Source organism: Toxorhynchites rutilus, chromosome 3 (genome assembly GCF_029784135.1).
Source record: "Toxorhynchites rutilus septentrionalis strain SRP chromosome 3, ASM2978413v1, whole genome shotgun sequence".
Lineage (NCBI taxonomy): Eukaryota > Metazoa > Arthropoda > Insecta > Diptera > Culicidae > Toxorhynchites > Toxorhynchites rutilus.
This window is the reverse complement of record NC_073746.1, coordinates 39,344,582-39,358,438: the sequence shown is the minus strand read 5'-3', so window position 1 is coordinate 39,358,438 and position 13,857 is coordinate 39,344,582. Positions and strand designations below refer to the sequence as shown.

The following is a 13,857-nucleotide window of genomic DNA, read 5'->3' as shown; positions in this document are numbered from 1 at the left end:
ATATATATATATATATATATATATATATATATATATATATATATATATATATATATATATATATATATATATATATATATATATATATATATATATATATATATATATATATATATATATATATATATATATATATATATATATATATATATATATATATATATATATACATATATATATATATACGTTACGACCAGATGTACCCCACACGACCACTTAGAGCAACAACGAATCATAACAACCGATGCAACCAGGATCAGATTGCACCCAGAGGCCTCCCATCAAGACAATCGCGAGCCATAACAACTGACGACAACGGCTGACCACGCGACATCATTCAAAGGAACCCGATCTGGAAACAACGCGACCGTACGGATAACAAGGAATCTGCTGACGCGAGATACCGACATTATAAAAAGGCAGGGAACAGAAGATAGCATTTAGTCTTAGTATGAACGTTGATGTGTAATCTTTAAATTTAGCGAAAATAAATTTATTTTTTATATTGTAATCGCCACTTCGGTCATTACTGGCGCAGTCTTTGTGAAAGTGTTGTGTAGTGCTGCTTCCTGGGAAACCATCCGCGAAAGGACATCGCTGGAGTTACGGGAGCTGCCGAACAACTCACGGAACCACGCTCATCGATAACGTTAACAGACTCCGGGAATGAGGTTACTGATACTGTAAGTAATTTTCACTCTCGTTATTAATTAACCAAAAAGTGATCAAGTGCAACTAACAAGTGCAACCATTGCTTCAAGAAGAAAAAATTCTAAACACGAACGGTTTCAACAGCATAGAGACAGCATAATGTCCACGCAAGAGAACCAAACAATGCAAGAAACAGCGCAAGCTGAATTACCAGTGGAAATTACAGCGGAGCAATTAATCGCTCAAATACAAGAGTTAACGAAAAACCAGGCCGCTCTTATTCATACTATAACTAAGTTAGAAAACAAAGCGAAGGATCCATTTTTAAATTTCGTCACGCCGGATCCCGTGAAAAATATTCCGCACTTTAGCGGAAATAGAAAAGAAACGCTCGCGTGGGTGGAAGACACGCAGCAAACACTAGATTTATTCAGTGACTATAAATTCGAGCCAACCTACAAGCAAATCATACGTGTTGTTAGGTCAAAAATTATCGGGGAAGCAAGAGAGGTTTTGATTTCCTCCGGTAACCCTACGGAATGGGACGAAATTAAAGAGGTTCTCTTAAACTCGTTTGGAGACAAGAGAGATATCACCTCACATATCCAATCTCTTTTTTATGTAAAACAAGGGAAAGCATCTCTCACAGAATACTATAACAAAGTTAAGACGATTGATACAGCAATCAAATCGTCTGCTGCACACATGGAAGACTATAAAAATTCCATGGAAGCAGTCATAAAATTAATAAGTTTAATGTCACTTACAAGATACATAGACGGACTGAATGGGGATCAGCTGGCTATGTACGTGCGTAGCTATAGGCCGAATTCGTTAGAAGAGGCCCATGACATAACTATGCAACATTCCAATGCCGCATTCAGGCAAAAATTGGAAAACAAACAAGGTCCTTCGACCTACAGAATTCCCGAGCAGAAGGCTCAGACAATTTCACAAAATCAAAAATCATATAATCCAAAAACCAATCAGAATAATAAACCCGTATCTGAGAGATTCAGATCTCAAAAAGTAAATAATGACGAGGACGTTTCTATGAGGACGTACCAGTCGAAAATGCAGGTTCATAATAATGAAGTGCGCGAACCGGAACCTAAAGCGGATTTGACGTCGAACGATTCAATTTTAGAATCAGAAGACGACGACTATTTTGAAGGCGACGAATTAAATTTTCAGATGGTAAGAAAGGAAAAGCAAAAAACATAAAGAATAATAATTTTATTCCTTATCTGACTATCCAAACAACTAAGGGCAATTTAAAATTTTTAATGGACACAGGTGCCAATAAAAATTATATTTCGCCCAAACATGTTAAACTCGAAAATTGCAAAGATGAAACAGGAATTCACGTCACGAATATCAATGGCAAACATGACATCAATAAATCAGCTTCATTTGACATCTTCCAAATTAGGAAGAAAGTAAAATTTTATGTATTCGATTTCCACGATTTTTTCGATGGATTAATAGGGTACGAAACACTGAGAGACCTCAATGCTCAGTTGGACATCGGCAGAAATAAATTGAAAATTGGTAGAAAAACTTTTAACCTCGAAAAGAAATTTCCAGGAAACCACAAAATCAACATTTCGGAACAAGAGTTCCAATTTGTAGAAATACCAATAAAGCAAAAAGGTAGCTTTCTTGTTGAGGAAGAAACTCCATTTGATTATTTTTCAATTCTCCCCGGTTTATACCAAAGCAAAAATGGCATAGCTATAGTGGCAATAAAAAGTCATTACCCCAATAGAACAGTACAACTGAACTCTAATGAAATTGAAATTGGAACCGATTGTTTTAGATTGAAGGACATTCCGAAAATTTCACCAAAAGGAAAATACTGTTTTAGGAGTGAACACATGAACGATGAGGAGAAAAAAGCTTTAGAAAGGGTTATAGATGCCAACAGAGAAATACTTTATACCGACTCGGATAAATTAACTTTCACCCATAAGATAAAGCACAATATCAGGACTTCAGACAATATACCAATACATACAAAATCCTATAAATACCCACAAATTTTCGAAACAGAAATCCAACAACAAGTGGAAAAAATGCTTAGAGACGGGATAATAAGGGAATCAATATCACCTTATACATCGCCTATATGGGTTGTCCCGAAGAAAACAGACGCTTCTGGGAAGAAAAAGTTTCGTTTAGTTATCGACTATCGAAAACTAAACGAAAAGACAATTAGTGATAAATATCCCATCCCGGAAATAACGGAAATACTTGATAAACTTGGCCGAACTTGTTATTTTTCTACAATTGATTTGGTGTCCGGTTTTCACCAAATTCAACTTGCAAACGAAGATATCGAGAAAACAGCTTTCTCGATTAACTCCGGAAAATATGAATTTACACGCATGCCATTCGGGCTGAAAAATGCTCCAGCAACTTTTCAGCGTGTTATGGACTGCATCTTGAGAGAATTCTTAGGGAAGTGTTGTCTCGTCTATATGGACGATATCATAATCTTCTCAAGTTCCCTAGAGGAACATAAGAAAGATCTCATGAATGTATTGAAAAAACTAAAGGAAGCAAATTTAAAAATCCAGATAGATAAATGTGAATTTTTCAAAAAAGAAGTTCACTATCTTGGACACACTGTTTCAGAAGAAGGCGTTAAACCAAACACCGACAAAATCGAAATAATTAAGAAATGGCCGACTCCAAAAACCGAAAAGGAAATACGTCAATTTCTTGGTACCCTGGGATACTACCGCAGATTCATTAAAGATTTCGCGAAATTGGTGAAGCCTTTAACTGCTCTACTTCGTAAAGACACCGAATTCGTTATATCCCCAGAAACAGTCGAATGTTTTGAGAAATGTAAACAACTTCTTACAATGGACCCTATACTCATTTATCCCGACTTCACGAAGGAATTCATACTAACCACCGATGCCAGCGATTTTGCCATAGGGGCAGTTCTTTCACAAGGACCCATAGGCAAAGATCGACCAATCGCGTACGCATCTAGGACCCTTAACAACACCGAAGAAAACTATTCCACGACGGAGAAGGAATTTCTAGCCATCGTTTGGGCTGTGAAACATTTCCGACCATATCTTTATGGACGAAAATTTAAACTTCTTACGGATCACCAACCACTTACTTACTCCATGACAGACGCTAACAGAAGAATTATAAGGGGGAAAATAGCATTGGAGGAATTTGATTATGAACTCATTTATAAGCCTGGCAACCAAAATGTGGTAGCAGACGCTTTATCGAGGATAAAACCAGAAGAATTAAATAATAATGAACTTGATCTTGAAACTGTTCACTCAGCAGAAACCAGTGATGATTTTTTCATATGGTGTACCGAAAAACCAATCAACAGTTTTAGAACACAAATAATTTTTAAAATAAATCATTTTGATACGACTATACACGAAGAAACATTTCCAAAATACCACCGATTCACTATTGTAAAACCAGAATATACAGAAGCAGACATAGTCGAAATTCTCAAAAGTTACCTTAACCCCAGAGGAATATCTTGTCTAAAAATTCCAATATCATTAGTACAACTCGTTCAGGAAACATACTGTAAACATTTTACTAACAATAAATTCAAAGTTTTCATTTCAGAAAAGCTTCTAGAAGATGTCAGAATAGACGAGCAAAAAGATGCCATAATACGGGAAATACATGACGCAGCACACAGAGGAGCAAAAGAAAACAAAATGCAAATCCTGCAGAAATATTTTTTCCCCGAAATCGAGCGAAAACTGAAAATATTTGTTAACTCCTGTCATATTTGTAAAAGAAGCAAATACGACAGGAAGCCCCCAAAATTAATTCAGAAATCATTTTTCGGCTCAAAACAATTCGAACGGGTTCACATGGACATATTTTTCATGAAAGGCCAAAAATGGCTGACCATCGTGGACTCCTTCTCCAAATTCGCCAACGCCATACCACTGACAACAAGAACGATAATAGACATAAAACGCGCTTTTTCCGAACACATCAGGCACTTCGGTAGACCGCAAACGATAATTTGTGATCAAGAGCCCGCTTTTACATCAATAGATTTCGTCGGCTTTTTAAACGAGCTCGGAATCGAAATTCATTTCGCGAGTAGTTCTAATTCCAACGGAATAGTTGAGAGATTCCACTCAACGATAATCGAGCTTTATAGAACACTAAAAACAAAATATAATGAACTTCCGATCAACGATCGGATGAATATAATTACCGACATCTATAATAATACATTTCACTCCGTGACGAAACGAAAACCACGTGAGCTAATATTTAACACAAATAATGTTACGAACGCGGCTGACATAATTGAACAATCCAACAAAATCCACTCTGCAGTAAAATTGGAACTAGATAAACGTAAACAAGCCTTCGAAAAGAAGCATGAGAATCGTGAAGAACCCAAGCCACTCAACCCTAACGACACGAAATACATAAAAATTAGTCAAAGGTTGAATAAAGATAAAGACATTTATAAACTTTATACCATAAAAGAAGACAACCATCTAACCTTCAAGGACACAAATAACATTAAAATCCATAAAAATCGCATAAAAAATTAACAAAGACCACTAAAATGAACACCATATTAAAGAAGCCATTTGTTTTTCTTGCAGAATAATACTCATCAAAACAATAAGCACCACCAACTATAAAGAAATAACGAACAGCAATGGATTGGTTGCGTTCAAGATCAAAACAGCAAGGATTAGAATCGGATATGACAGAATGTTGCATAGAATCAACCTAAATACATTAAATGACAATATAGAAAACATAGAAAAAATCATGAAATCGTTTGAAACTATAGAACACCTAGAGCAAACACTACTAGAAAAAACCAAACTAGCAAAAGATAAACTCAGGAGCCTCCTACCACATAGAATAAAAAGGGGACTTATGAACGCATTAGGAACAGCCATTAAACTCATCACGGGAAACCCTGATAACGATGACCTAATAGTCATGCATCAAAGTTTGGGAATATTAAAAACACAAGGAGACAAATTAGTGAACAATCAGATGAAACAAATCCAGATCAATGAACTTTTTCAAAATAAATTGAATAATATTACAGACTCTATTAGTAAAATTGAATCAAAAATTACTAAGGAATACAACACAGTACAGGGAATAAAAACAGATTTAGAATTCGTCAACCTTATCTGGAATATGGACAAAATTATCAGCATATTAGAGGACATCGAGGAGCAAGTAGAATTTTCTAGAGTAGGCTTGATAAACAAAAACATACTCTCATTGGAGGAAAAACAGTTAATTTTAGACAGGCTTAAGACACAAACAATAAAGCTAAATTACTTAGACGAAATTTTCCAATATACCTCAGCGAGTGTCGGTATCAGCAACAATCAAGCAGTCATATTAATAAAGACCCCCATTTTTGATAAAAAGACGTACGATTTGTTAGAAATCCATACTTTGAGAGTTAACAATTCACGGATCGATACGAACATCAACCTGGTAACGAAATATGGCAACACAGTTTATTACCAACCAACAGAATGCGATATTTGCGATGGAAATAACCTAATTGAGGACGATTGCATCTATAAAATATTAACTCACCAAACACCCAAATGCTCGTTTGTAAAATCAAAACAAACAACACAAATCAAAGAAGTCAAGCAAGGAATCATCCTGATCGACACAACAGAAATCGTAGAAGTAAAAGACTCTTGCGGAGATTCAAGGATGGTTAGCGATGCCACAATAATCGAAACCGAAAACTGTACCGTCAAAATACGAAATTTCACATTTTTTGGACAACCTGACGTAACCTACCAGCAAGAATACCTGATCCCAATATACAGCAAGCCCCTCCAAAATGGAAATTTTACAGATCTTGACGATGAAAACGTCATGCTACGAATACAGAACTTGGAAGAACTCAATGAAGTTCAACTTTACTTGAACACCACACAACACCGGGTAACAATTGGAGGTACAACCCTCCTCATAATAACATTTATCTGTTTCTTTTCTGTATATTTCTACAAAAAAGGTAATAAAAGAAATGAAGTAACCAAAAATCCGCCAGAACCTCTCGTGGCTACTCAGGTGGACGAAACTGAAAACAACGGAAGTATTCCATTATCCCTACTTCCGGGGAAGAAGGCAGAGCAAAAATGCATCCCGAAACCATGGATCGAGCTGCCGAAACTTCAATCGAGGACGCTTGAAACTTAGGGGGGAGACGTTACGACCAGATGTACCCCACACGACCACTTAGAGCAACAAAGAATCATAACAACCGATGCAACCAGGATCAGATTGCACCCAGAGGCCTCCCATCAAGACAATCGCGAGCCATAACAACTGACGACAACGGCTGACCACGCGACATCATTCAAAGGAACCCGATCTGGAAACAACGCGACCGTACGGATAACAAGGAATCTGCTGACGCGAGATACCGACATTATAAAAAGGCAGGGAACAGAAGATAGCATTTAGTCTTAGTATGAACGTTGATGTGTAATCTTTAAATTTAGCGAAAATAAATTTATTTTTTATATTGTAATCGCCACTTCGGTCATTACTTATATATATATGTATATATATGGAGTTGAAGATAACAATTGTCTGTTTTATAATAAATATTAACTTTTATTATGTATCAATTGGTTGTATTTCTTGCTGGCTCTATTACTTTGAATTAATTTAATCCATCCCTCTGCAAGAATATTTTCATCGTTTCACTTGAGTTTGTGATAATACGGAAAAAGTGGTCTGCACATATTTCTGTTGTGTCATACCCTGCTTCTCTCTTCAATGACACTGTGGTACCTAGGGACCTTCGCCTTTTATAAGCATTTTTTTATGTGCTCCCGTGGCCGAGTGGTTAGCGTCATAACTAACATGCCGGGTGTTCGGGTTCGATTCCCGTTCTGTTCGGGGGAATTTTTCGTCAAAGAAATTTCCTCCGACTTGCACTGTGATCACGCGTATTCTAGAGCTTGCCACTCAGAATGCATTCAAGGCGTGTTATTTGGCATAGAAATCTCAACTAAGTACTAATAAAAATTACGCAAGTAATACTACGTTGAGACGGCGAAGTTCCTCTAGGAACGTTAGTGCCATTGAAGAAGAAGAAGAAGCATTTTTTAATCATTTTCTCATCGTTCTTTTTATCGTATTTCTGAAGGTCGAGTGCATAGATAGACGTGTATCAGCGTAAGTACAAAATACGAGGGCATTATAATTGAACCTTGTCAGAGATATCACATTGATTACTAAAACTAATCTATGGGAACCACAAATTCAGACATACGGTGAAACTTCCAACAATAGATCGGACGACAGTCGTTCTTACTAGCGTCACTGGGATCATTGGATTACGAACTGACGAGATGGCAACCATTTGAAAAAACAGTCTGAACCATTCGTTCTCGTTTTATGGGCCAAAACGAAAGGGAAACTCTGTGACCACTGCAGGTAACATCTACTTCTTCTTCAATGGCACTTATATACCTGAAGGAATCTTGCCGTCTCAACGTAGTGTTCCCTGGGTCTTTTTTACGTAGCACTACGTGTTTCATTAAGGGTGCCGAATCAGAAAACATACAACGTTTTTAGAAAACGGTTTTAGCCTTAGCCCATTAACGGTCAATTGTTCGAAGAATCGGTCGGAAACTTTGATAATTTTTCATGTTTTTTAAAAGCAATCATAGTAATGTTTTACAATAAATGACAGCTTAATTTATCAGCCATTTCAATCAAACCGATATAGTAGTTCTCAGATTTTTGTGAAAAGTGGTGATTTTGTTATTTATCACAAAACATTAGACTCGTATTTTAAAAAAAATTTCGTTAGGGTTACCATTTTCATTTTAGGGTGGTTCGAAAAATCAATTATTTCTGGACCAATTCGGATGACCGACATATCAAACATAAGCTTCAGTTTTAGTTTTCTTTGAAAAAATATTACTTTTGGGAAAAATTTTGATTTTCGTTTTTGTGATTATTGATTGAGTCAGTTTTTCTTAGTTTTCACGGTTTAAGATAGAGGGCACTATATATTTTTTTTATATTTTTTCAGGAAAGCTGAGGATTTTTTCATAACATATCTCGACATCAGAGATGCTATTTTTTTCGTTTTTGAGATATGATTTCCCAAATTTAACATGTTTTAAGTCTTTGTTCAATATTCCTATGTGATTAGAATCCAGTCTTACCACACGTGTGATATTTTTTCAAAGAAGGTTAGCTTATTGGATTGAATGGCTTAATATGTTGATCATCTTAATCGGTTCAGTAATTCAAATGTTATGAATTTTTGCAAAAAGTCATTTTTGGATAGAAGGGGAAAAATCATTTTTTGGACCACCGGTTAACCTTGAAAAATAATACCTCAAAAACGAAACAAATGAATCTCTGATGTCGAGATATGTTATGTAAAAAACCTCACCTTTCAAGAAAAATATAAAAAGATATAGTGCCCTCTAGTCCAAAGCCATGAAAACAACAAAAAACAACTACAATCAATAATTACGAGAACCAAATTCATTGTTTTTGTAAGTTCAGTATATTAACAAAAGGCTAGCTCATTGGCTTCAATTTTATTTGTCGATCATCTAAATCGGTTTAGTGATTCAAAGGCTTTGAATTTTTGAAAAAAGCCATTTTTTGGGAAAATGTTGAATAAAATATTTTTTGGACCACCCTAAAATGGAAATGGTCACCCTAACGAAAAAATAAAAAAGTACGGGTCTTATATTTTGCAGTGAAGAACAAAACTATGGAAATCTGAGAACCACTATATTTGTTTTGGCATGGATTGACTGTTTTTTTCTCTCTATTATACTTTATGTCACTTTTACTTCCATTTTTGAAACAATGTTGGGAGTGAGAATTGAACTCGTGACGCGTGCGAGGTATGGATGTTACCACTACGTAAGATCGCCTCCCATGGAATAGCTGTTATAAGCTACATATTACCTCTAATTTCATTCAATTTTGTATAATTTCATTCGGCAGAAAATTCGATTTGAAGCAGACAGCGCAGAAGGTGTTTTTCATTTGATAACAAAACCTATTAAAACGTAAAAACTTTTCTACAGTAATACTTTGATAGAAGAACACACATTGTGATGTAAGATAAAAACCATTCGATCTCCTACTGGAAAAAAATACATCTTTTGGACAAGGTTCGATTTTTCGAACAGCCATTTCTCGGAAAATGCAAGATTGTAAAAAAATAATCTTTGAACGCTTTGGTTTCATTAGCGCCAATAAACAAAATTACACCAATGGCTTTCATAAAAAAAAATCACAGCTCGATCGCTAATGGGTAATCGTAAGTTTACTAATTAGCCATTCTATTCCAAGCCTATATAGTAGTTTTCGATTTTCATGGAAAGTGGTAGGTTTGTTCCTCATCGCGAAATATTAGAACCATAATTTATTATTTTTTCATTGGGGTGCTATTTCCAATTAAGGGTGGTCCGAAAAATAAATTTTAAAAATGTGTTTTCTAATAAATAACTTCTATAACTTTTTAGAGACTGGACCGATTTGGAATGATCGATATATCAAATTTAGGCCAATAAGCTAGTCTTCTTTGAAAAAATATCACGTTTGCAAAAAAGGGGTTTGATTTTTGTAATAAATTAATGTATTTGTTTTTTATTGTTTACATGGTTCAAGATGAAGGGCGCTAAATTTTTAAATATTTTCTCTTGAAAGTTAAGGTTTTTTTTACATAACATATCGAAAAATCAGAGATGTGTTTCTCTTCGGTTTTTGAATTATGATTTTCCAAAATTAACTTGTTTTCAGTCTTCTTTCAATACTCTTATGCGAATAGACTAAATCTGTGCGACTTGGATCCTATTTTCTAGTTAGTGTGTTTCAAGAAGAAATAGCTCATTGGCTTCGATTTGATACGTCGATTATCTCAATCGGTCAAGTATTTAAAAAGAAATGATTTTTTGAAAAAGTAATTTTCGGAAAAAAAGAGATAACATTATTTTTCGGATCATAGGTTGACTTTGAAAACTTATAACTTAAAAACGACAAAATCACATCCCTGATTTTTGGATATATTGTGTGAAAAAATTATGCGAAAAAGGAAAAAAATAAAAAATCAACATTAAATAAAACTTTTAAAAAAATAAAAAAATAGGGGTCTAATATTTTGCGAAATAGAACTAAACTACCACTTTTGACGAAAATCTGAGAACCACTAACGGTTTGACAGGGCTGTATATAGATATAGATAGAGAATATCGTCAAGAAAGGTCTTCGATTCGATTCGAGTGTAACGGAGTAGGATTTTCACGATTTTTTGCCCTTGACTGTTTCGCTGGCATGCTAAAAAAACTGGCTATATACAAGAAAAACTGGATGGTTGGCAACTCTGGTCACTTCCGACAACGTCAAGCAAAAACGGTCGTAGTCAAAAAGCGGTGAGCCGGCACAACGGTACCCAAACTAGGGAGGTTTTGCTGGGTTTTTGGTGGGATTGTGCAGGAACCATCTACTATTTCCTTACAGCCAAACTATAAATTCGGACTGAGGGACTCAATGGCACAAAAGCGACCAGCATAGGCCAATGAAAGTACAATTCAGTTCCATCGGGACAACATAAGCCACACTAAACACCAATAGAGGCTCGTCGGAAGCTCAGAAAGCTTGATTGAGAGGTTATTATGTTCTACCTTGTAGTATGATACATACACCAAGCGATTACCATCTGTTCCTGTCGATTGTGAAAGCCTTTCCTGGTAAAATATTCGCTTAATGGCGATCGACACATTTTTTTTGTCACATTGACGAGAATTTCTATTGTACAACCGGGAAAAAAACGGGGCTTAGGGCAAATTATTCCATTTTGAGTTTTTTCGTCATTCGGAAACAGAAAACTCTTAAGAATCGATTGAGACCCATCCGTTGAAAATCTAAGTCCCTAAGTTGAAAATTCAGCCCGTGAGATGTTTTTTTTGTACAAGGTCAATTCAAAAGTTTAAAAAAAAAGTAACAAAACAATTTAAAATATTAGGCTGTCAAAAAAGTCCTGCGGTATTTCCGCGAGGTGTCGTTGTAAGCGCGTAGTTCTAGTTGTATTCATTGTATCGAGTCATACTATAGCTTGTTGGAAAGGTATTTTTGCGCGCTATAACGCGTCCTTGACAGTGTTTTGTTTGGTTAAGTCGTTCGTGAGTTATAGTGTCGCAAATATGGAGCAAAATGAAGAGAAAATCCGACATATTTTACAGTATCATAGTAGTACTGCATCTCAAGCTGCCAATAAAATTTGTGCAGTTTATGAACCCGATACAGTTTCCATTTCCACCGCACAACGATGGTTTCAACGTTTTCGTTCTGGTGTAGAGGTCGTCAAAGACGCGCCACGCTCCGGAAGGCCTGTCGTCGAAAATTGCGACAAAATCGATGAATTAACCGAGAAAGACCGGCATAGTAGCAGCCGTAGCATCGGCCAAGAGCTGGGGATAAGTCATCAAACCGTTATTAATCATTTGAAGAAGCTTGGATTCACAAAGAAGCTCGATGTATGGGTGCCACACACGTTGACGCAAAAAAACATCTTTGACCGTATCGACGCATGTGAATCGCTGCTGAATCGCAACAAAATCCACCCGTTTCTGAAGCGGATGGTGACTGGCGATGAAAAGTGGGTCACTTACGACAACGTGAAGCGCAAACGGTCGTGGTCGAAGCCCGTTGAAGCGGCTCAGACGGTGGCCAAGCCCTCATTAACGGCCAGGAAGGTTCTGCTGTGTGTTTGGTGGGATTGTCAAGGAATAATCTATTATGAGCTGCTTCCCTATGGCCAAACGCTCAATGCGGACCTGTACTGCCAACAACTGGACCGCTTGAAGGTAGCACTCATAAAGAAGAGGCCATCTTTGATAAACAGAAGCCGCATTGTCTTCCATCTGGACAATGCCAGGCCACACACTTCTTTGGTGACGCGCCAGAAGCTCCGGGAGCTCGGATGGGAGGTTCTTTTGCATCCGCCGTATAGTCCGGACCTTGCACCAAGTGACTACCACCTGTTTTTGTCCAGGGCGAACGAGCTAGGTAGTCAGAAGTTAGCCACAAAAGAGGCCTGTGAAAATTGGCTATCCGAGTTTTTTGCCAATAAGGAAGCGAGCTTCTATAACAGGGGTATTATGAAGTTGGCATCTCGTTGGGAACAAGTCATCGAACAAAACGGCGCATATTTGACTTAAAACAGATGATTGTAACTAATTTTATGAACAAATGAAAATTCAAAAAAAATACCGCAGGACTTTTTTGACAGCCTAATATTTTGTGTTTCTGCTCAGTTTTCTCGGCATTTCATGAACAATTATCATCGGGTGATAAATATAATTGTCAAGTTCTTTCTCATTCGAAGCAAAATACGTTGCTTCATACTCATCGAATTTACTTTGCGATTCTTTCAACGACGCATACGAATCCATCACTTTGCACACCGGTAACAATTATTTAAAACAAAATTACGACTGAAAAGTATTTTAAATTGTATAAAATGAATTAAATCACGTCTTTGCGATGCCAAATCAAAAAACACGAGAAAAACAAAAACCGCAAAGTGATTAGAATGTTTCGTCTTCAAACAACTGAATAATACACCATGGAAATGTCGATACATTCACTCAAAGTAACAGAAATAAGCGAGATTAAAACGTATTTTGTGCTCAAACTAGTTCACTAGTGTGACAACATACCACAGAAGAGATTTCATCCAACACGAATCCTTGAAAACAGATGTTTTCGTAGTGTAAACTCTAAACGCGTTTTTCTCGGAAAATTGTTTTTTACCCTGAGCCCCCTTTCTTCCCGGACGATCACATATATTCACGTTTTCATTTAACACGTTCGTCGCCCAAAACGATGTTTCTGAGTTTCTCGCGGGGCCCAGCTTGCGGATAAATTATTAAATGATGATCCGAGGTCTTTGTTTGTAGTCAACTTTTACATGATCTAGCAATATTTTCGCGAAAAATTGCAGTACAAACAATCCGTATTATAAATTAATAAAATATATAGTATAAACATTATAATAATAAGGTTATAATTTTATTATTTTTCTACATATGCTATAGTTACACTCAGGTGCCTATTCTAGTAAATTTCTTTTAAAAATCCTATTCAATTTGAACAAGAAAAGTGTCACCCATATCTGGGTGACGGGGCAACGAA

The 13,857-nt window shown here is 36.3% G+C and overlaps 1 protein-coding gene across 1 annotated transcript; it reads left to right on the top strand.

The window, feature by feature from the left end:
* Window positions 1–211: 211 nt before the first annotated feature.
* Window positions 212–7,247, top strand: LOC129777892 (uncharacterized). The gene is made up of 3 exons (XM_055784464.1): window positions 212–449; window positions 539–683; window positions 5,283–7,247. Exons 2-3 carry the CDS (start codon window positions 667–669, stop codon window positions 6,871–6,873), a joined length of 1,608 nt encoding a protein of 535 aa, XP_055640439.1. The 5' UTR covers window positions 212–449; window positions 539–666; the 3' UTR covers window positions 6,874–7,247.
* Window positions 7,248–13,857: the final 6,610 nt, after the last annotated feature.